At 45.9% G+C, this 24,039-nt stretch overlaps 1 protein-coding gene across 1 annotated transcript in view; it reads left to right on the forward strand.

Moving 5' to 3' along the window:
• The window catches only part of FAM135B (family with sequence similarity 135 member B), a 296,886-nt gene that overhangs the window by 261,498 nt on the left and 11,349 nt on the right, over positions 1–24,039 (forward strand). The window contains exons 12-17 of the mRNA XM_027773310.1: positions 4,938–5,092; positions 10,756–12,739; positions 14,591–14,757; positions 18,551–18,642; positions 21,123–21,220; positions 22,798–22,949. Coding sequence (XP_027629111.1) covers positions 4,938–5,092; positions 10,756–12,739; positions 14,591–14,757; positions 18,551–18,642; positions 21,123–21,220; positions 22,798–22,949 — 2,648 coding nt within the window. The remainder of the gene's footprint in view (positions 1–4,937; positions 5,093–10,755; positions 12,740–14,590; positions 14,758–18,550; positions 18,643–21,122; positions 21,221–22,797; positions 22,950–24,039) is intronic.

The following is a 24,039-nucleotide window of genomic DNA, read 5'->3' on the forward strand; positions in this document are numbered from 1 at the left end:
AATAAATAAATAAATAAATAAATAAATAAATAAATAAATAAATAAATAAATGGAGATAGGATAATGTTTGAGAAACACTTTAGATACATCCATATCGAGACAAATCTAGAGATTTTTCAACCCTTATCATTATAGCCTTATTTTATTCTCATGCTTTATTCAACTTGGAAAGTACAATAACATTTACAGTTTGCTTTGTGGGTTCTGAAAGTAAGAGGCACACCAAGAAAACACATCTCTGTGTTAAAACAGCCTGTCTGGAAATCCCTATAGTCTTACACTCACTCGTTTATTTATTCATTCTTTGCAGTACCCAGGTAGAACTGACTGAATGCATTTTCTAAAGCAAAAATCAGAAGAGTTAACCTGGCACATGAAATCATAATTTTAAGGACCACTGAGCAAAATAGTGCAAATCAGGACTCCTACAGGAGACCTGCCCTCCAGAGACACTGTGGCAACTGGTAAAGTGTGAATTGTATTTTCAGAGAATGTGAGCACACATAGGGGTGATAGACACAAGGCAACCATCCTTGAGTGGGCTTTGTTGGAATGCCAACCATGTGTACAAAGACAGATGGCATGGCTTTCAGAGAGTCTGGGTTCAATACCCTGTTCCTCCATTGATTAGCAGTGGGTCCTTGAGAGAGTTAATGTTTTGTTGTGGGTTTTATCTTGACATCACCCAGCCTTAGTGTTCTTACCTACATAGAGAGCAGTTGTGAGTCATGAGAACCACATGACAGCGTGCATTCATGTGGAACATACATTACAAGCCATGATGGCTCAGGGAGTACTGAGAGATGATGGAAGAGTTAAACATGTGTTCGGGGCCCACACAATGGTAGGAGCACAGCAGGGAATGAAATGAAGATGCTGCCCTTAAGGCCACACCGTCCAGTGGAGAGACAAGCTAGACCTAAGTACTGGTGGCTGTTCATAGCAGATGTTTTTGGAAAAGAAATGGTTATATTTGTGCTAAACATGTACAGTTTTTCCTTGGCATTCTCCTCTAAAAATACAGTATAACAACAATTTCCACGGCATCGACACTGTATTAGGTATTATCAATAATCTAGAGATGATTTAAAGTGTTCAGGAGGAGATGCACAGGGTCTGTGCAAACCCTACCCCATCTTTCATAAGGAGTATGAGCATCTAGAGATTTTGATATCCACAGGGGTTCTGGAGCCCATCACCATGGACACCAAAGTATGGGTATATTTCAACTTAGCTCTTGACACCTGAAGATAATGCAGAAAATGAGGAGAAAGGGCCTACAGCCCACACTCTCATGAGTGTTTAACAACCAGCTCTCAGAAGAGCAAAAGTAAACAAATAAACAGTTCTGCTTTGTTGTGTTGCTGGTTTCTGTTGCATAAATATGCTCACGGTAGTCCGTTTCAGGCACCCATGTGCTGTCACCGAATGTGGAACGGGAAGGGATGTGCGTAGTTGACTCTTACCAGTCAACGTGAACTGGCTCCAGTGTGACATGGGATGTGGGAGAAGGACTGTTTTAGCTAAAGGGACAAGAGAAGGTCTTTCTGCGGATGCAACGTTTAAGCAGAGTCTGGGTTGCACCGCGCTGTACCGTGATGTGGAGGGGATGGTTCAGGCAGACGGAAGAGCATGGTGAAGGTTCTGTAGGGACATGGAGTGCTTGAAGGGCAGCGGCTGCAAGTGCAGCATGGAGAGAGTAGGTGAGGTCTAGCCCACGTGAGGCTGTGTGGACTGGGAAATGAGCTTGAAGCGTATACTATGATAATTATGGTCAATGCCTTTTTTTTCATTTAAATTGATTTATTTACATTCATTCACTATACATCATCACAGCGAAGAAAATGAGATTTCCCAACCAGAGTACACTGTATATTGGCTCAATCAAGCACATCAACATACGTGTTATCGTCAACAATTTTCCATTTCCTGTTTCCTGTATATTTTGTTATTTTTGCCATTCTTGATTCCCTCTCAAAGTCTGCCATGTCCAACCCTCCTCCCACACTGTCTCTGGTATCCACAGTTGCTTTCTATGCCTTTTCCCCCCATTTTATTTATTCGCTAAAGATAAAATAATTATTATGCCAAAGGACACACAGACTGAACAAAGAGAGACAGAGAGAGGCAAGTGAGAAAGCACCCTCATGAGCAATAGTCACATTGCACTCCCTTGTTTTCCATTTCTTTATTTTTAAGTTTATTTTGGGCATGCATGTACACATGCCTGGTGAGTTTCTCCAGCTGCTCCAGGACACAACTGCCCAGTCAGCCATGTGGGATCCGGCTGCCTCAACCACCACACTGTGGGCTGCCCACCCACTGTTTTTTCTTGTTTGTTTGTTTGTTTTCAAACTAGCCAGATAGTATGGACCTTGTCATATGAATTTCATATGCTTGGGTTGAAATCTTGATTCTGTAACTTACCATATTTGTGACATCTAATAAGTTACCAGTTCACTTTTACCTGATTTCTTAGATGTAAAAGGGAGATTCCTTTACTCAACACACATTTGCTTAATGTTGACTATCTATATTGAACAAAATAGAAAAGTTCTATATCTCACAGGGCTTATATTTTATTAGTTAAAAACATAAATAGACAAATATGAGGGTGGCCTTATGACCTAGTGTTTAGGGAGACATATCCTACATGGCCAACCAAGCATTTGAATCGTGCCCATGGTGCTTTGAAAAACATACAAGGTGCGTGGGCATGTATACCTGAAATACTAACCAGATAGAGAGAGAGAGAGGGGAAGAGATTGAGGCTGACCACTCCCCACGGGGGTGCTTCCTCCCTCTTTCCCCCTCTCCGTGTCTCTCTCTTGTGAGCAAACATGCCCTTTGGCAAGATAAAAATGGAAAGGTAGAGATGATATGTGAAATGGTGACAAGGGCCCTGGAGAAGCATGTATCCATGTGAGGGGAATGGAGGGTGCTATTTCATCAACTGCCAGAGCAGGTCTTCCCGAGACGGTGTCAGTGGGCAGAGATCCGAATCAGGTATGAGACTCCTCGGGAGATGATAATATTTGACCTGTAGAAAACCTTCAGAGGTTAGAAAGTGTTTTAAGCACTCAATTCAGAGCAGATGCTAACATGGAAGCACAGGATGGGATAGAAGGCATACTACACAGGAGGAAGCAGACTTAATTAGGTCCTTGAGAGTAAGGCGAACTATAGAAGAGAGAAAAAGGTTATTCTGGACTGAGAAAATCACTGGAGGAAGATACAAAGTGAACAGGAGTGAGACTTAGACTGAGATGGGGAACAGGCCTGTGCCGTGCTAGCAGCTGTGTGCTCACATGCGTGTGCTCACATGTGTGTGCTCACATGCGTGCGCTCACATGTGTGTGCTCACATGCGTGTGCTCACATGGAGGAGGTCAGAGCTGGAGACTGGGAGGCTGCCTCAGGGAGCTTGTCCTGCCCACAGATGAAGCAGAATAGGGCTCCAAAATAGGAACGGACAAGTGGAAACACAAGGCGACCCGTGCAAACCCATCTGTCAAGACCCATCATGTCCAAGCTTGAACTAAATTGTCCTTCTCAAACAATAGCTCACAATCATTTAGGAGACTGTGAAATCAACTTAGTGCATTTGGAGCAGCACTTCTAAATGAAATAGGACAGGAGAGGAGGAAATAGGATGCGACACGGCAAGATCAAATACATAGTAAGATTAAGAAGTGTGTGCTGAAACTGCTTCAGTGTGTTTCTGGCAGTGTGGGTTGTAGTGGGTTGTCATGATATTAAAGACTGTTGCTATGGGTTGTAATTTTTAATTTACGATAGAGTTTTATTATAGGGTGCACGTGCTCACCAAAGAGAGAGAGGGACACAGAGAGACCGAAAGCAAGAAATCACCACACAGAGAGGATGGCCATGCTGCAATACCTTCTCCTCCATTCACTTCTCAGGATTTTGGGCACACACACACGTACCTGGGATGAGGTGTTTTAATTTGTTTTGTTTTTAAGAGATTTTTGCTATAGGGTGTGTGTGCTTACTGGAGAGACAGAGAAAGAGAAAGTGAAAAATCACCCCCTGGGGGGATGGCCATGCAGCAATCCCTTCTCCTTCAGTCTCCTCTTGGGGTTTTGGGCATGCCTGCACATGTGCCCAGCGTGAGTTTTAAGTCAGTGTCCAGGACTCAAGCCATGGTCCCAACTACTTGGGAGCCCAGTGATGTAACCTTTACTCCATCTGGTCCCAGGTTGTAATTTTTAAATGGTAGAAAGTTACTTAGAACGGACAGAGAGCAAGGGTGTGTTTTGTTGTCCCTCTTCTCTGTTTTTCCGATGGCTAGCCTGTCCTCTTCACACAGCAAGGATGATGAATATGGAGTTGTGGACCAGTACGTGCACCCACACTGACGCATTCATTTCCGTAATATTGGTGATTGAGTATCACACTCTTTTACATTCTCGGTGTTAATTATTACATTGTCTACCTTTTTATAAATCATTCATTCTACAAGATGCTACACCTTAGACACATTACCTGACTCTGTGGTGCTTACAATCTAGTGCAGCTGCTCTGGTAAGAAACACGGGCATCTGTGCACTGGCTCATGTAGTGTTCACATTAACCCTACGAGGTAGGAGCTGATATGCTCTCCACTTCACAGAAGAAAAAAATGGGGAAACAGGCATTTCACCAACTTGGTATTGCATTCCATTAAGAGGCCATGTGATACCTAGCCCTGTGTGTCATCTAACCATGGAACTGTGTCCTCAGCCTCTGCACTGGGATTTTGCAAATGAACCAGCTCTGGCATGGGGTGCTAAGTGAGTGATGGCGGAAGAGGAAGGGTGAATGGACAGGCCCATCTCCTGGGGATTTTCTCAGTGTTCTCTTGGGGTTAAAGGAAAAAGTGACAATTTCACACATGCACATCTTGCTTGGATACTCACTCTGCCATGTGCTCCCCAGGATCCAGACCCACAGCCAGCTGTCTCTGGATATCCGGAATTCGGAGTACCTCACCAGCATGCCCCCGCTGCCCGCAGAGTGCCTGGACATTGACGGCGACTGGAACAGCCTGCCGGTCATCTTTGAGGACAGATACGTGGACTGCCCTGTGACAGGTATGTCTTTTCTGTTTCAGAAAAAAATTCAAATAAGACTTCCCAGTGGGTTCCAGGCAGTTGGCCTGTTTATATCCCACAGCAGTGGGGCTAAATCAGTGAAGGAATTTGTCAGTTCATAAAGGGGAAGCAAGAACTAAGTTGAAGTTAATTTTTGAAGTGATTTTATTTCAATGACATATACAAATCAACCTAATGAAAGAGCTGTCATGGTGAAGACTCCTCCCCGGCTCTTGAAGTGGAGCCATAATGATGGCCTCCGTTTCTCTTCCCTTCCTACCAGAGAGGTGAGAGTTGGAAGAAGATCCTCTCTTACCTCAAATGAGGACTTCGCATATAAAGGAACTTCTAGTCAAACTTTTTTTTAATTAATTAATTTTTTTATTATCATCATACTCTTGTTTATATTACATTGAATTGCATATAACTTTACAGTGTATTACACTGCTTTTTCAAAAGGGAATGCCATGCATGTCAGTCAATACAGACACATTAATCTCCCTGCTTCATCATTCAATATCTTTTCATTATTTTTCCCAATCATTATTATTGTTCCAATTATTTTTTTTAAACAGTCAATCACTATTTCTCATTTTGCTTTGATGGCATTGTGTTCAGACTCCCCTGAAGTGCCTGTTTTATGCCACGAGCCAGGCAAGCCACCCCAGACAGTGGGCTGAATAAGTATATGGCTGGGTGGACAGATGACAGCTTTTGGGGAGAAAGATGCCATGTCTGTGTGCTGTCTGAGTGTGCAAATCCAAGTGGCAGTCTGTTTTGTTGGTGTTGTGTAGTGTGTGTTAATGGACCCACAGGTCCAGGGAAGGGTGGAGGCAGGCTATGAATGTCGATTCTCTTTCTTGTCCTGCATCTCTGCTCCTGGACACCCAACAAGCTAAACAAGCTACCCCAACAAGTTTCCCTTCAAGGACCAGAAACACAGGTCCTGTGGTGGAGGGTTTAGGTACCTTTTCTCCTTAGTCCTATAAACAACCTCACAGGTTCTATTTCACAGAGAGAAACTGAGGCACGAAGAGCATATATACTTGATAAAGATCATGCAGCTTATTAAAGGCAACATTGAAAGCCAGTCCACTCCAATTCTCAAACACAGACCCTGCCTAGTTGTCTCTTTGTGAGGTTTTAAGCCGTTATGGTTCAGTGCCTACCACCGGTGAATCAAAAGGGCTAAATTTCGGAGATTCTGCAGTCTGAGAGATTTAGGATGGTTTAAAAATCTAGGTAACAGACAAGGACAGGGCAACCTTGAGAACACATGCCGCTGTCTGGTTCTCAGTTGTACGCTGACACCTAGTGCCAGTGTGGTGTATGACGGCTGAACTGTGCCCTGTCTAGAAATGGCCTCCAGCCCAGCTGATCCAAGCAAGTCAAACACGCCGTTGAGGCTTTCGCTTATTTGCGTGTGTGTGTGTGTGTGTGTGTGTGTGTGTGTGTGCGTGTGTATATAGATTTATGTGTGTATGCAAATACACATGTGCATATTTACGAAGGGTCTTCGAAAAGTTTAAGGAAAATGTGTAATATGAAAAAAATATGCATGGGTTTCAAAAATTTTTTGTGTCAAAATAAACTCATACTTTAATGGACATTTCCATGAATTTCCTGAGATCCCTCTGTGTGTGTATATATGTTTGCCTTCATTGTAGTTATATAATTGAACTATAAAAAATGTGAGTGGTTAGAGATATGTAAGATCTGCTGCTGTTAACAGAACCTCTCCTGTTGTTAGAGTGAGTTGCAGATCCTCGTCAGCCCTTTTTCCCCTGTGCATAGTGATAGATATTCTAGAGAATACAAGCCCCAATCCCTCAGTGTATATCTGCAATTATAATGCAGACCTTTATTATTTATTTTTAAATTTTTGCCAGTGGGCATGTGTGCTCACTAGAAAGAGAGAGAGAAGAGAGAGAGAGAGAGAGAGGAGAGGGAGGGAGAGGAGAAACTGAGAAAGCACACCCCATCAATGTGGATAGTCATGTTGCAATCCCTTCTCCATTTCTTCTTTTGAGAACTTGGGCATGTACATGCCTGGCATATTTTTCTAGCTATTTGGCCTGGGACTCAATCCCCGTAGTCAGCCATGTGGGATCCAGCTGCCTTAACCACCATGCCACTGGCTGGCCCGCTCTCTTTACTTTTTATAAAGCAGCTTCACATTACCTTTGAGCCTCCGTTCAGCAGCAACATCTGGAATGGAGAGTAAGCCTCGGTCTTTCTGGGCCTGCCCTGCTCAGCTCTTCCGCCATCACATCTCACAGTACATCCTGGTGTCTCTGCCAGCAGCCCATGTGGTGGGGAGAGGTCTTTCTAGGGTCTCCGACCCCTGGGTCCCCCAGCACCAGTCACTGCTCACAGCCCCTCGTACTGCAGGATGAGCAGCTGTCTGCGGCCTCTCGCACGTGCTGGGCTCCAGGACCTGGGATCTCCTCTTCCGAGAAGACCATGAGGCTGTCACTCCCGCCATTCCCTAGTGCTTCGCTTCACAGCCCCGTCTGATACATCCCCATGCCCCAAACTACATTTACGGAATCCTCTGCATCCCCACTTAAAACTAAAGGTTTTCGTGACTTTTTTCTTCTTTCATAGTACTTGTTGTTTTCTGGATTTCTTTTCTTTCTTTCTTTCTTTCTTTCTATTTTTTTTTTTTTTTTGTCATAGGGTGCAGCACTCACTGAATAAATAGACAGAGACACAGCACAAGAGAAAGGAAATAACCCCCAGGGGGCATGGCCATGCCACAGTTCCTTCTCCTCCATTCTCCTCCTGGGACTTTGAGTGCACACGCACTCACGCCTGGCATGAGTTTCAAGCTACGGGTCTGAGACTCGAACCAGGATCAGCCATGTGGAAGTCTAGTGCCTTGACCACTACACCACCCACTGACCCTGTCTCATGGAGTTTTGATCATCCTTTAATGCCCCCCCACCTCACAACCCCACTCCCCACAAAACACCAGCAGCAGCACCTCTTTCTCTCTTTTCTCAAGGGTTTGGTAGCCTTAGTCTTCATATCGTCACAGGAGGCTACCAGATACATTTGCATTTCATTCCTTTAGTGTACCAAGATAAGTGACATCAAAGAATTTTTATTCCATATTAAAATAATAGCATTTGGGTCAGCGGGTGGCATGGAGGTTAAGGTGACAGGATCTCACATGTCCAACTCTGTAGCTGGAGTGCTGGACCCGAGTGTTTGAAAAACATGCTGGACAGGTATGCATGGGGCCTCCAAATCCCAGGAGAAGAAATGGAGCAGATGAGATTGTAACACAACCATTTCCCATGGTGGGGGGCTTACTTTCTTACTCCTCTGCTCCCCCAGTCCCTCTGTCTCTCTGGGTGACTGCATGCACCTTCTGGAAAATTTAAAAAAAAAAAAAAAGTTCATGATCTGCCATAGTATCCTGATGAAATAACTAAATACCTGCCCTGCACTCTGCAAATCCTGTCTTTATCATCGGTACTCCCCTCTTCCACCTACTCCTTACGACCCTGTTCCAAGGCAGTGGAGGAGTTTGCCTAAAGCCTTAACAGTTGGACAAAGAGTGTGAATTTCAATCTTTTTAGCAACATTTAGTAACTTGAAATCAGGTAAAAGGGGTTATAATTTCTACTCCATGAGCAATGGGAACATCAGGCCCTGAAGTGTTGGAAGAGGGACTGGCTCAAAGGCATCATGGGGGCGTGCTAACTAAGGCATGCGCTAGTTTCTGTCTAAATCCAGTCTCATTGAACTACACCCATCACTGCTCTCCCTTCCCACAAACTGGATTTTCACTCTCTTGGCAACCTCCTTCCTCACTGCACTTCCTGCCTCTGTCTTAACCAAGTATGGTAAACCTGACACATCTTTATCTTCTGTACCAATCGTCTGGGGCCCATTGCCCGTAATGCGAAGACCAGCCTGCCCCTTCCATACAGTCTCCACATCCACAGGTGTCGGTGCTCTCTGCTGGTCTAACCGCGTCCCCCTGTGCCCTCCGTCCAGCCTAGCCCCATCCATGTGGAGCTCACCAACGTCTGCCCTGACATGTACTCCAGACTTCCGGGTCTTCGCCCAGGATTAATATGACTCGTTATTTCCTTTTCTAAAGAACAGTTTGTGTTTACCAGCATACATATTCTTTAGTCTCTGTTTTCTCTTTCTTTCTTTTTTTTAAATACTTCAATTTTTGTAACAATTTTAGGTTCCAAGCAAAGGAAAAATAAGGAGGGAGGTACCCGCATGTTTGCCCCCTCGTAGGCACAGCCCCCACCCTGCTGTCAACACACCCCACCCAAGGAGTGCATTCGTTGCAATTGTACAGCAAAGCTCCTAGTTTACAGCATGCCTCACTCTTGGTGTTGCTCATTCTTGGGTTTAAACACATGTGTAATGGCGTGAGTCCTTCCGCTGCCGTGGGCCTCTTCTGTGGTCTACCTCGTCTTCTCTCCTCCCCATCCTGTCAACCACTGATCTGATTATTTTTATACTTTCGCCATAACTCACATTCTTTCAGAGAGACACGTGTGTACCTGTGTGTTTCCAGTATTCTAACAATTCTAACAATCCCTGAAAGGCAGAGACTGTTCCCTTATAACTAACGGCCATGCCCTCTTCCTAGCCCGCTGCTTAGTACAGGGCTTTCTCACCATGGGACTGTTACATCAGAGCACTTACTTTCTAAACAGGACAAGGCTTGGGAATGCTTTGCTTTGCTTTGCTTTGCTGGATATATGTTCTATTCTCAATCCATTTTATGAACACGGTCTGTGGACTATTTTGGTAAGTAAAAATAAAAAACATTAAACAAAAATGATAAGAACTGAGAGCATTTTATTTGTGCAGTGCAATTCTGACATTAACTGACTAGAGGAGTTAGGTCAGACTTCCCAGCTTAAGGGTATAGTTCCCCAGTGAGGCCTGTCAAAAGATCGACCTTACTCCAGATACCAGATGAAAAAGCCTGAGACGGGGCTCATGGGCCACTCCCATATACGTGTGGCCAACTGGCTACAAACCCTGGGTTCCCAGAGTCCCTTCGGGGCAGTAATTTGCTAGAATGACTCACAGTACCCAGGATGGAGCAGTAGTTGTCTTTATAGTTTTTTAAATACAGGATAAAAATAAGAACCGAACAAGAACAGAAACCCATAAGCCAAGGTCTGAGATTCCCAGATGTGACATTTCTGGGTCCTTGGGACTCATCATGCTTCTAACGCATCAGCTTGTATCATCATCCAGAAAGCTCACGTGAGCCCCAGCACCCAGAGGTTTTTACTGGGGTTTTATTATTTATTTTAATGATTGATTGAGTCACTGGCTGTATGACTGCACTCAATCTCTCCTCTTCAGAGGTGAGGCCGATATTACTTGACTCAAGGTCCTAACCCTCTGATTACATGGCTGAACTGCCTGGCAAGTTTAGCACCTGTTCTGAATAATCTCATTAGCATAAACAGTAGGATTCCTCAGATGTCACCTAGTTAGCAGGAACTATCAGGACCCTCATGAATAATAAAGACGCTCCTATCATTGAGCAGACTCCAAGAATCTAGAGGGAATTTCCCAGGAATGAGGAATAAAATAAAGCAAAATTCTTTATTATGCTTGTGAACATAGACTCTTAAACTATAATCAAATGTTCTTTTTTCATTTTGTAGGGCATAATTTGAGTGTTTATCCTAACTTTGAAACTCCAGCAACCAGCCCTGCAATAATGAATCTAAAAGAGAAGGAAGAAAACCATACTGTAAACCATAAAGCACCTTTGAGGAACGATCTTACCCTGTCTACTATGAAGCCACCCCAAATGGACTGTGACGAGGAGTCTCTTAGGTGTGAGGAGCCAGATGACAATGTTGCCACACTGAGTCATAAGGACGTGTGCTCTGAATCGCAGGTGTATCTGACCATTGGTGAGTTCCAGACCCAAGCAGGTGTGCCCGAAGATGAACGTTGGCCTGACAGAAAGCCGGATGCTAGAACAGAGCCGCTGGCAGACAGGGACATGCCCAGAAAGAGTGCAGGCCCAGAGGATGGCCAGGCCTCAGCACTGACCTACATCGATGTGAAATCTAGCAATAAGAACCCCTGCAGAGCAGAACCCACAGTGGGCCCTGGCGCTCAGTGTGAAAGTAGGAGCTCTGGGGGCAGCTGCAGGCTTGTTGGGACTGTGCAAAGCAGAGTGGTGGCAGGTGGAAGCCCCCAAAATGCCGTCTCACCAGAGAGAGCACTTCTCGATGAATTTGGAGCTCCAGGAAAGGGAGCAGACCCAGAAGGTAGGATGGTGATGCTGAGTCTGAAACTCACCCCCTCAGAGCCCCGTGACCCATTAAGCTCCACTCCAAGGGACTCCTTGAATATTAGGTCTTCTCTGAAGGACCCTCACACAGAAGAGCAGGAGGAACTATCGGTGCTCTCTGGGGTCATCAAGAGATCTTCTTCTATTATCTCTGATTCAGGCATCGAAAGTGAGCCAAGCTCCGTTGCTTGGTCTGAGGCCCGAAGCAGGGTGCTGGACCTACCCAGTGATCGGGAAGTCTTGCATGTGTTAGTTCGAAGACATGCACTGCACAGGAGCTCCCTGGAGGGAGGGCACACAGAAAGCAGTGCGAGTTTGCCCAGTGGCATTCAGGCTTCACTCACCTCCATTAGTTCTCTGCCCTTTGAGGAGGAGGAGCGGGAGCTGGCACTCACCAAGCTAACCAAATCTGCCTCTGCACCCCAAATCAGCAGCCCAGAGGAGACTGCAGAAGATGCAGATGCTGTGCAGCAGGGAGGAGGCTTTGCTGAAGCTTTGGACATGCACGAGAGCCAAAATTCCCCTGGACACTGTTCTCAACTTTGTGGAGGCTCCATGACCCAGGACACAGTGGTGGAACATTCTTTTGTGGAAATAGTTTTAGATGCTGAAAGCCAGCAGGGCCCTGGCTACATAGACATCCCCAAAGGTAAAGGGAGTCACTCGGATCCTAAAAGACACTGTCTTCTTGATGGCAGTACGGAAGACACTCCGGGTGTTGAAACCAAAGGTCTTGATGTATCAATTCCACCTGTCATAGCTCTTGAAAACCCCAGTTCCAGGTCTTCTCACAGAGCACGAGTGGAAACCCCAAAAGGCACTTCTTCAGACTTGATTGTGGACAAAGTAGATCTTTCTAGCAGTGACATCTCAGGGGCTGAGGTTATCTCCTACCATAAGGTGCCTGCATCGAGCTGTCCATCAGCGAACGACGCTGTCAATAAGGACTCAACAGGCAAGCAAAGCCGGTCTGCTTACATCATTGATGACACAGCGTTTGACAGAGGAGCTGGCCCTGTGTGCCCCACTGTGACTCACTCCATTCACTCCCAAGGGAGAACCCCAGAGCCAAAGACAGGCACTTCCATTACAGGGCCTCACCTTGGCCCTGCAGAGACCTTCACACTGGACAGCCTGAAGGCCGTGGAAGTCGTTAACTTATCTGTGTCTTGCACTGCCACCTGTCTCCCTTTCTCATCTGTGCCCAAAGAGACCCCTGCCAGGGTTGGATTCTCTTCCAAACAGACCCCGTTTCCCATCACGCACCAGCCTTTGGGTTCCTTTGGAGTTGTTCCTCCCCATTCCAGGAGCGTGGAGGAAGAAGTCAGTGAGAGGATGTCTAGGTGAGCTCAGATGGCATTCCTGTCCCAAACAGTTCTTCAGGTGTCCCCACATATTTCCCAGTGTCATGCACACTACTTCAAAATCGACATACTTATAATTTTCTGACTTAGAGAAAGTAACACACTCATAATCGAATCAGAACGGTGTAAGAAAATAAAAATGACAGATCAGCCCACTTCCTGAGTATTACCACTATGCATGTTCTTTCAGATTTATACAAACACACACACACACACACACATATGATGCCTTTTATGCAAAAATAAGGTCATTCTGGGCGAACTCTGTCATATAATTTTTTAAATTCAATAATACATTGAAAATATTTTTCTGTTTACAAATCTTTTTTTTGGCATTTTTGAAGTTTACACACTTTTCTTATATGGATGGATTGTGATTTATTCACCAAATTCTTTAAAGATGAATATTTAAATTTTGTTGGGATAAACAACTCTTGTCTGAATATCATTGTACCTCTCTTTGTGCATTTTGAGAAGGCCATTCTTTAAGAGTCTTTGGGAAATAGAACATATTCAAATTTACCTCCTAGGCCCCTTTTAAGATTGTGGGGCTCTTGGTTTCTTGTCCTTTGCAATGCCAGAATCCACCCCTTCATCCTCCTGCTGGACTGACGTTTATACTGCTTCCTCACTTACAGATAACAGATTCAGTTTATCAAAACATACCATTTCAGCTACTCTTCTGCAAGCTGCTAATGAGTTGCATATTAATGGTATCCCCAAAAGAAACTATATAGGCAGTTAAACACCGGATCTTTAATTTTATAAAGACTATTAAGTACTTGCTGTATGTCACTTGTCGTCAGTTCAGCAAGGACATGACAGTCACTGGCTTTAATGTGCTCTCAGTCTAACAGGGAGACAGGGAGATGAGAGAAGTAAATTAAGGCAGTGGCTGGGTAAACGTGGCGAGCCAGGTGTGCACGGTGGAATTACAGCAAGTGTGAGGAGGGATAGTGACCAGCAGAAACTTCTCAGAGATGACACTTGTGCTGAGTGTGCTGAGAGGAGAATGTAAGAGACAGTGATGGGGACCATGGGGTTGGGGGAGATGGCTAAAGACAGATAATAGTAATAGCAGGGTCGGAGTCGAGATTCTGACTTGACAGTTTAACTCCTGAGTCCAGACTCACACCCACTGTGCATTTCCTACTGGGAGTTAAAAGAAACGTGGGTTGGGGCTGGAGTGGTGGGGGATGCTGGGAAAGCCGGTAGAGGCTAAGTCATGGTGGATGCGCAGTCAGGATAAGAAGCTTTCAGTCTGGAGGGATCTTTTTAAATACTTGGAACTGCATAAAATCTTATCACCCAGTCTCCTGCTCAATGCCAGAACCACATGAAAACCTGCACAACCAATACCTGCCTTGGGATTTCTGGGGGGCTTTCGTGCATCCTTACTCAGAACGAAGCTTCACCCACTGGCTTCTTCAAGGTCTCACAGTCGGCGATGGCTCCTTTTTTTTTTTTTTAGAGGTTTTTGCTATAAGGCACGTGCACTCACCAGAAAGACAGAGAGACAGAGACAGAAAGCGAGAAATCACCCCCCGGGGGAATGGCCACACTGCAATCCCTTCTCCTCCATTCTTCTCTCGGGATCCTGGGCACGCAAGCACACACACCTGGCATGAGTTTAAGCCACCCGGTCCAGGACTCGAACTGGAGTTGACTACCTGGGAGTCCAGCAACATAGCCAATTCGCTAACTGCCGGTCCTGGCGTTGGCTCCTTAGGAGACACGGTGTTAGTGGGCACTTGTCGCGCCACAGCAGCCAACTCATCTCCTGTTCTTGGAATGCATGCTCAGCTTCTGATTAATTAGTGTATTCTCCAGTTTTTATCAGGCCAAAGAAAAATTTAAAAAAGAACTGAAGATTGAAGGATTTCTGTACAGTGACTTATCTGTCCTAGCTTCTGATATACCATATTTCCCACCAGAGGAAGAGGAAGAAAATCTGGAAGATGGGATTCACCTGGTTGTCTGCGTGCATGGCTTGGATGGTGAGTTTTTAAAAAAAGCCTTACTAAAAATTCTGTACAATATATACTTTCTAATGTTTACATATTAATTTAGATCAGGTATTCATTCAACAAAATGTTCAGTGTCAATGATGGATATAAGTAACCATGACAAGTGGCATGGCCTTTTTCTTTAAGAAAATATCTCTGGGCACAAAAATAATTCATTGAGTAAATAAAACATACAAATGAATTGATTACTATAGTGAATAAATGAATGGAAAGAATAAAAGAAGGAATGAAGTGAATGAATGAATGAAAATAATATATTATAGAGATAGATATATCAGTGAACTGCATGGATAATTAGAACACATGAATTAAATGAAATTATTAGTCAATAATGTGGTATGAATAAAGAAAGAAGTGGAGTGAATGACTGAATGGATTTATTTTGAGGAGCTCAGGTTAGTATTCCAAAAGATTTTGCTGCTTGGGACCAGCAGATGGTGGAACAGTTACATGGCTGGACTCTCACATAGCTGACAAGGGTTTGAGTCCCGGACCTGGTGGCTTAAAACTCATGCCAAATGCATGTGTGTGCATATGCAAAATCCCAAGAGGAGAATGGAGGAGAAGGGAATGCATCATGGCCATCCCCCCCGAGGTAATTTCTCACTTTCTGTCTCTCTGTCTCACTGGCAAGCGTGTGTGCCCTATTGCAAAAATCTCTCAAAAAATATAAATAAATAAAAAGGTTTTGGTGCTTATTTTTATTTCCCTCACACTTAATGAGGAACCTTTTGAATACCAGACACTCTGCAAAGTTCTGGGACTTGCAGAGACAAAGACTCTCATTTATCAGCCGAATGCCACACGCTGCCAGGGTGTCCTCTATACTTAGGCATTATTAAATTAAAATGAGACAAGACTCTCCATTTTTTGTTAAAATAATAATCTGTTCAGCTCATAGGCTTTTATTCCTTCCATCACACATGCGGGACAAGAGGAACATTATAAAGATACCGTATTGGGTCAACCTATGGTATGATGGTTAAGGCACCTGGATCCCACATGGCCGACTTGCTGTTCGAGTCCTGGAGGCTTGACAAGACACTCCGGGAACATGTGCGTGTGTGCCCATAATCCCCAAAAGAGGGAGCAGTGGAGGATAAAAGATTGTAGCACACCACCTCCCATGGTGGATAGGTGGGACATTTATACCAGATCTCTCTCTTACTGTCTCTCTTGATGGTGTGTGCTCACGTCCTCTGGCAATTAAAAAAAAAAAAAGGGAAGGCATCTCATCTTCTCCATTATACCATGTCAGAAAACTGAGCTGTTAGTTTCTCAGATCATCTGGACAAGTTATAAGAAAGACAACTGACACCAGTTATTTTGAAGGTTACTTCTTTAGTTCAAGGTGCCTATGTCTACACTAACCAGAATTTTATAGGATCTCTTTATATTCAAATTCTGTTTTCAAGGGTATTTTTATATCAGCAGAAAACTGAGTACATTGATAACAGTTACGGAGTTAACTCAGCTCTTCATGTTATGCCAAAAGCCCAACATTTATATTTTTATATATGTTCTCAACACTATTAAATCACATTTTCTGAGAAAGTGTTAAATTGCAGAAAGTTCTCTCTCAGTAGCTGAAAAGGACTATTTTCAGCTTTTACTTACCTCTTTATGCTAAATGTAAACACTTGAAACCGTTTTCTTTCTTATTTTTTTAGTTTTTGTTTGTTTGTTAGTTTTTGTTTTGTTTTGTTTCGTTTTTGCTATAGGGCATGTGCACTCACTGGAGAGAAACAAAGAGAGTGAAATCATCCCCCCAGGCAGATGGCCATCCTGCAATCCCTTCTCATCCGGTCTCTTCCTGGGGTTTGGGGCATGTATGCATACATGCCCAACATGATTTTTTCAAGCCACTGGGTCAGGAAACCAGTTAGCCTGTGAGAGTCCTGCTGCCTCACCCAGCATGCCACCTGCTGGCCTCACTTGTAACTTTTTATTCAAGTTTATTGAGAGAGGAAGTGGAGGGGGCAACCCTGACAGGTCTCATTACACAGCAACTTTCCAGCTAGGACCACAGGCACACCCAGAAAGTTCAGGTCGACCCAAGACCAAACCTGGGGCCTCACACATGACTCCGTTTCACCTGCACCACTGCAGCTTGGTCAGCTTTTTTTTCCTTTAGGTTTTTTTCTCTAGGGCACCTGAGCCACCAAAGAGAGACTGAAAGAGACAGAGAGAGGGAAAGTAAAAAATCATCCTCTGGATGGTAGGCCAAGCCGCAATCCCTCTCCTCCATTCTCATCTCAGAATTTTGGGCATGGATGCACACATGCCTGATGTGATTTCCAGGTCGCTGAGTCTGTGACTTGAACTGTGCTCAGCCATGTGGAAACCCAGCACCTTATTCACCATACCACTTGCTGGCCCCAGAGTCAGCTTTCTAAGGCCAGGCCCTGGAGTGTCACTTGGGAACACTGAACACCAGCAACAGCAGGGCCAAAGAGTCCTATTTTACTGACAGAAATGAAAGAAAGAAGGAATAAAATGTAACTTTATAACATAAAATACATTTCCTAAAAGAATATGGCTATTTTATGACTATACCCTGCAAGTTTGATCACGTGCTCTGACCAGCTATGGGTAGTGTTTGAACACATCAAGTCATCCTTAAGGATGAGGAGTCTTCTCAAACACCTCAAGTTTCCTTAAATCCCACATGACTCTCCACCCTCCTTTGACTCATAAAGGATGACACAAAACCAGCTGTAGTTTCACTTGCAGTTTACAAACTACTCTGGAATATGACCTGTGGGATATACCGGGTCCTCAGAGGAGTTATGATGTATTTTCTATCTTTTTGCTATGCAAAAATGCATCGCGACTTTAACATGGAAAGTAGATAATCCTCAGGGGTTGGTCCTATAGCCCAGCGTTAAAGGGACCCAGACCTCACATGGCTGACCTTGGTTCCAATCCCAGTCCTGGTTGCAGTTCGAATGAATAATAAAAGTAGGTAGCCTACGTATCCAAACAGACAGCTTCTAACCCTCAACTCCACAGGGAGCTCTTTGAGGAAAAGGTCAAAGTTCATTAAGATCCAGCTGAACCTCTATGACCTGCCTGAAAATCATGCCTAAAAATACTTAACTATGTGTCTTGTCCTATCAATTAAATCCAGTGTCCCACTGATTTTCATTTCAAGAATGCATTCCCTATGTCCTTTGTGCCTGTACTGTTAACAATGGCCTCAAATTTATAATCATCCCTTCCCCTGCCCCTCACTACCATACCCACAGGGCTTCCTCTCTCAGGACTTCTGTTCCAAAGGGAGATGACTGTTCCGTTTAAATAACTGCTGTGATTGGCTTTCTGATGACCCATACATGGCAGACCAGGTAGTCCCTGTGTCCAGCACATAACTAAAGGGGCTGGTAGGGGCCACATTGTGTTGCACCCACCCCTGGTGGCACCACTTGGGAAATGTCCTGTGTAAATAAAACTTCCTGTGGATGAAGAGAAGGTGGCACAGTTCTGCTTCTCTGTGGCTCCTGTGCACAGTGCGCACAGCCGTGTGCTAGCCAGTCAGGGAGCCGCTCCTCGGAGTGTAACCACTGGCGGGGACCAGGCTGAGTGTGAGTGTGTGCTAGGCAGGGGCATCGGGGAAGAAAGGGGTTGGGCGTGCTTTACTTGCTCCTATTGTCTGCTTAACCACAAATCCAGGGGGAAGGGGGAGAAGGAGCCAGAAACCCCTTGGTGGCACATCTTACATGATTAACTATGGGGCTGGGGTGGGGGTTGTTGTCATTTTTAGGGAATAGTGCAGACCTTCGGCTGGTCAAGACTTTCATAGAACTGGGGCTCCCTGGAGGAAAACTGGACTTCCTCATGTCTGAAAAGAACCAGGTGAGTACGGCCACAAATGCATCAGAACTGAAAGAACCCTGGAGGAATGTCCCACTTGAGTCCCCCAAAGGCACCATGATCATTTTTGGACATACACCGATAGGAAAGGGTCTGGAAAAAGGACACTCGGCAGGCACTGAGATGGCTTAGAGAGAAAGAGGTACTGCTTACTTTAGGATGGGTGTGAAAAGGTAACAAATGAAACCATGCAAGTCAGGTGACTTGGGCCTTTGCCCTCACAGGCACTAGAGTGGGCGGCATCTTGGACCATAAAGTACTTGGGACTCGATGAATGTGAGCTGGTGGAAAGGGGGCTGTCACGGAATCTGTGTAACCAGCGGGGCTGGGTGTGATGGCTTTACAGTCAGAGGGGATGTCGGGGACATTTGCTGTGTTCGGGGGTAGAACTAGGGCTCTAGTAGGTGTCAAAGTAGATGAGACTTTACAGAATTCACTGCCAAGAGATGGTGCAGATGGAGGACTCCTAATCCCCCATCCTGGCTCTCGAGACCAGTGAGGACTTGAGACCAGTGAGGACTTGAGACCAGTGAGGACTTACTCCTTCGGAGGCACAGAGCTGCCTGTAACCAGAGTCCCGTGACCACTGACAATGGGAACTGTGCGGAGGGTAACCAGCCAGCCGACTCTGGAAGGCAGCCTCTCCCTCCTCGGCACCTGGATCTCAGTGCTGCTGCCTTTTCTTTGCACTCCCAGACTCGTAATGTGAGGAGAAGGAAAGCGTTACTGTGAGTGTCGCTGTGTGCTGAGTGCTTCTGCCTTGCCGTCACTCCGTCTTCACAATACTGAGCTCTGTGTTAATGCACAGCTCCTCACGGAAGGGGAAACTGGCTCTGGGACTTTCTCAGGGTTCTGCTGTCTGAGCTGGAGAGGAAGACACCACTCGTGATCTTGGAAGATAATGTCTGTGCACACCCCGCTTGAGCATGTGCCCAAACTTGACCAGTCCCAAGAGAGGACGCCAGGCATTCAGAGGGGCAGCAGGGAAGGCAGTGACCCGCACTGGTCAGCATTATGATTATGATTCGTGCAAGGGAGATTTTCAGAGGAGACGAGTTAGCGAGAGAGCCAGCTCTGTGGTCCCGTCTGTGCATTCGGCCACCTTGTACAGCTGGGAGCTGCTGAGATAGCACAGGGACTTCACACAAGTACCTGATGGAGCAGCGGTCACTCCGTACCAATGACACTGCACAGTGCCTTGTCCTTACCTCTTGGAGGTCGTGTGAGCATTTCATAGTCAGGTACCTATGCCGTATATTTCTTTCAAAACACGTTAGTGGGGGAGCTGCTGGTACAGGTTTTCAAACCTACTGTGATTTCCAGAGCATTTCTCATCATGAGACTCAGGTCTCATAACCAAAACCGTTTATTTAATAATTAACATGCTGAACTGTTCATTTACAGATAAACAGACTCTAAAAAGGTAGTGGGTAGTGATGAGTGCAGCGTCTGTCCTGGGTTGAAGCGTGTTTATCTTCAAGTGCTGCCAAGGAGTAGGCTACACTGCCCCCTGTAAGGGAGAAGGAGTCCTAGGTTCAGACTGGGGAAGTGCACGCCCCACGGACAGGGACTGGGGAGCCGACCAGTGAGCTTCACCCCCTGGGGCCTCAAAGCTCACTGAATGGCAGGTGACAGTGAGTCCCAAAGGCTTCTTTTCCTCACGTGCCCTCACTTCTTCAGTGCCCTGATAGGTATTTGTGAGACCCGTGTTCTCTTTTCCTAACCTGGGCGCACAAGCTCCAGATAGTCCGTGACACCGTAGGACAGCTCTACTAAAAGGAACTTCATTTATTTGCTCTTTTGAAGCCAAATCTGCTTCTCTGTGGCTCCCATCTGCGTTTCCAAAACTTGGTCCACGAAGTTGTATAAGCCAATTTCACATGTCTTTCTGCATCTGCTTCTTGAAACTTCATAGACATGTGATATTTTTCCATTTATGCTTCTATATTCTTAAACCATCCTTCCTAAAACACAGTTGGTTTGGGGACCCTTCCCAAAGCTGGCGTCACCCTCTGGACGTGACCCAGTAGCACAGTCAACAGACTGCCAGGGGAGGGGTGGGACTTTGGAGTCAGGCACGTCTCGCGTGAATCCTGGCTCATGTGAGGTGAGCGAGCGGCCTCTGCTGTCGGAGCGTATGTCCTCCTCTGTGAAGAGGGCCCAGCCACACCGAGGGCGTGTGAGGTAGCAGTTAGCACTGCCAACGTGCCACTGCCCTCTTCTGCTCTCCCTTCAGTTTTCCATCAGTTTTCTCACAGAGGATTCATCAACATCTCCGAGATTCTTCAGCAAAGCCCCAGTCTGGGAGCCCTTTGTCCAGACATCAGATCTCATCTGGAACCTTGACGGCAGCTTAGACCTCCTCCCAGAACATCCCATGATGTTTACTGGAAAAGACGTGATTGGGTAGAGCCCGTCCTGGGCCGTGACCCTACCAACACCCTTCCCCTCTCTCCTTCCAGATGGACACTTTTGCGGACTTCGATACCATGACTGATCGGTTACTGGATGAGATCATTCAGCACATTCAGTTGTACAACCTCTCCATATCCCGAATCAGGTAACAGGAAAGCATGGGGAGGCGACACTGAGGGACAACGGGGGCACTGTAGAGTCTGTTGTATACAAGTTTGGGGTGATGCCTTCCGTACGTCACCAGGATAAGCTAACCTGTAGCTTTTCACAGAGTGGATTCCTTTTAGAAATGAGTGCTGGGGCTGGTTCCACATCCACCTCTGTCACAGCATGTGTGTGACAGGGTAACCTTTTGTAGCTCAATGGAGGGTCGAAAACTCCAGGTCTGGATTCCTATTCTGACACTCACAGTTCGAGTCCTGGCTGTGCCGTGTTACAGGTGTGCAAATGTTTGTACATGCTTGGAGCCAAGCCTCCAAACCCCTGTTCTCTCATTTATTAAGTTTTTAGCATCTGTTCATAATGTTGAAAAGCTGAATGGTGGGACAGCAGGTGGCATGGAGGTTAAAGAGGCTGGATCCCACATGGCTGACTTTATGGTTCAAGTTCCAGACCTGTCACAACTTGAAACTTACACTGTGTGTGTGTGTGTGTGTGTGTGTATGACCAAAACCCTAAGGAGAGCATGGAGAAGGGATTGCAGCATGGCCATACCCCTGGGGGATGATTTTCCATCCCCCCCCTTTGTCTCTCTCCAGTGAGTGCACACACCCTATGGCAAAACTAAAAAGAAAAACAGCACAAAACAAAACAGAAAACCTGCGTGAGTTGGCTGCATGGAGGGAGGGTTCTCTCGGCACTGTAACACTGCATTGTAACCGTGACTTGGTCTGTGACTTAGCAACGAGGGTGATAGGTAGTGAGCAGTTTTCGCTTGTTCAGCATTTGAGTATGAGGACAGAGTGCTAAGTCCTCGGTATGCGTTACCCCATAAAGAGTTCAGAGACGAACTATCACTTCTTTGTTCTACATGTGAGGATTCTTAGACCTATGGAGGGTAGGCCAAATAGAAGGATGCAAGTGAAGCAGTGCATTTTATAAACTAGCGTTCATTTACTTTTTGGCTGACTTTGCTTATCATAAGCGATGGGAAGCACCTCTCATGCAACAGACTTTCAGTGAGTGATTATTTCACTTGAAAATGACGCTGTGTTGAGTTCACGGCCTGTGGGTAGCCGCAGGGCTGGGAGAACGTGCAGAAAGGTGTCGCACACGGGGTGGGCTGGGAGAGGCCACTCCACAAACAGCCGGGGAGCATCAGAGAGGCAGGCAGAGTTAGGTTACCCGCTGGCTCCCAGCCAGGGTGAGGAGTTTGGAGCGGCCCATCGGTGCACAGACCCACGTCCCCCGGGTAGGCAGACAGTAGCCATGGAGGGCGGAGGAGAGGGGCGGTTGCCCTGATAATGCAAAGCTGGGCGAAGTGCTGCACTGCTCCTCAGGCACACTGAGCTCAGAGCAGCCATTTCAGGACCCCTATCGCAGGCTTCCTGCAGCCAGAACTTTGAGACCCAGAGAGGGTGCACTAGTGGTCCCCGTTGCTGTGCTGGTTTCTCCAAGTCCAGGGGGAGGCAGCGGGCAGCTGACCCCTTGCCTCCCAGTGCAGTGCTCCCGGGCAGCCCTCCTTCACGGGCACTTACAGGCACCATTTCTGACTCCCAACAGCTTTGTCGGCCATTCTCTCGGAAACATTATCATCCGCTCCGTCCTCACTCGGCCCCGGTTCCGGTATTACCTCAACAAACTCCACACTTTCCTGTCACTGTCCGGGCCTCACCTGGGGACCCTGTACAACAACAGCACCCTGGTCAGTACAGGTAAGACTTTGCCAAGACTCATCTTTTTTAAAAATGAACATGGGCCCTAGACCCAGTAACTCAGGGGCACAGCTCTTTGTAAGACTGTGCGCTTGCACCTCAGTGGAGCATGAAACCGGAAAGAGACCTGGCTTAGAAATGGCTCTTTTGTTTATAAGCTGAGTGAGGCTAGACCGGATGTGTTCTAAGGTCTTTTCTGCCTTCAAATTTCTGTGAAAACAGCAGTGATGTCTCTGGGAGTCTGGTTGGGAAAGATCGATGAGGCACAACGCTGTGATGGAGAGAACTTAGACTGAATCACGTCATGCATGAACCGAGACTGTGGCTAAGTTCTCACCCAGATACGTAGGGAGGACGCTGGCCAAGACACTGAATCTCAATGCCACGTACTTCCCTTATTCATAAAATGCATATGTAAGTTACATGTGTATGCGTGTACACATGTATTACGCAGATGTATGTGTATATGATATGTATGTGTAGGCACACAGCTATGGTATGTGAGTGTGCATGTGTGTCAGAATTGTTGAGGTTTGAACCAGAGAAGGGAAATGGACTTAACTAATATTTACGAAAGTTCAAATAGCTGAATTATATACTGCCTGCTTATCTCAGGCAAGGAGGGCCTCGTAACTTCATCTGTGTTCTGAAGATGAAGAACCAAAGAAGGTAAAGAATCATGGCCCAGTGTATTTCAGAAGATGAGCAGGATTTCCAAGATTGTGATTGCTGGAAAGAGTTTTCTGTGCAGAAAAAAACAGTACCTTTAACAACCTAGAATCAGGCCAGCCAGCAACTGCAGGCCGCTCTCTGGGATAGAAATTCAGCATGTCCTGGAGGGCAGGGGATGGTAATGGGGTGCTCGACAAGAGCCAGAGGATGAAAGTTGTCATGTGATGAGACAAGATGGTAGCATCACCCTCGAGACTGTACAGATACTACAACTGCGCTTTTAAATGAGGACGTGAAATGTCATGTTGATGGAAGACCAAGTGGGTCATCAGGCCTGATAGCATAATAAATAGTGTATTCAATCACGCTCCCAACAAACACTACATTGTCCCTGATGTGTAGATTCATATGTGGCTTA

Source organism: Tupaia chinensis, unplaced genomic scaffold, assembly GCF_000334495.1.
Source record: "Tupaia chinensis unplaced genomic scaffold, TupChi_1.0 Scaffold000335_1, whole genome shotgun sequence".
In the NCBI taxonomy this organism is placed as follows: Eukaryota; Metazoa; Chordata; class Mammalia; order Scandentia; family Tupaiidae; genus Tupaia; species Tupaia belangeri.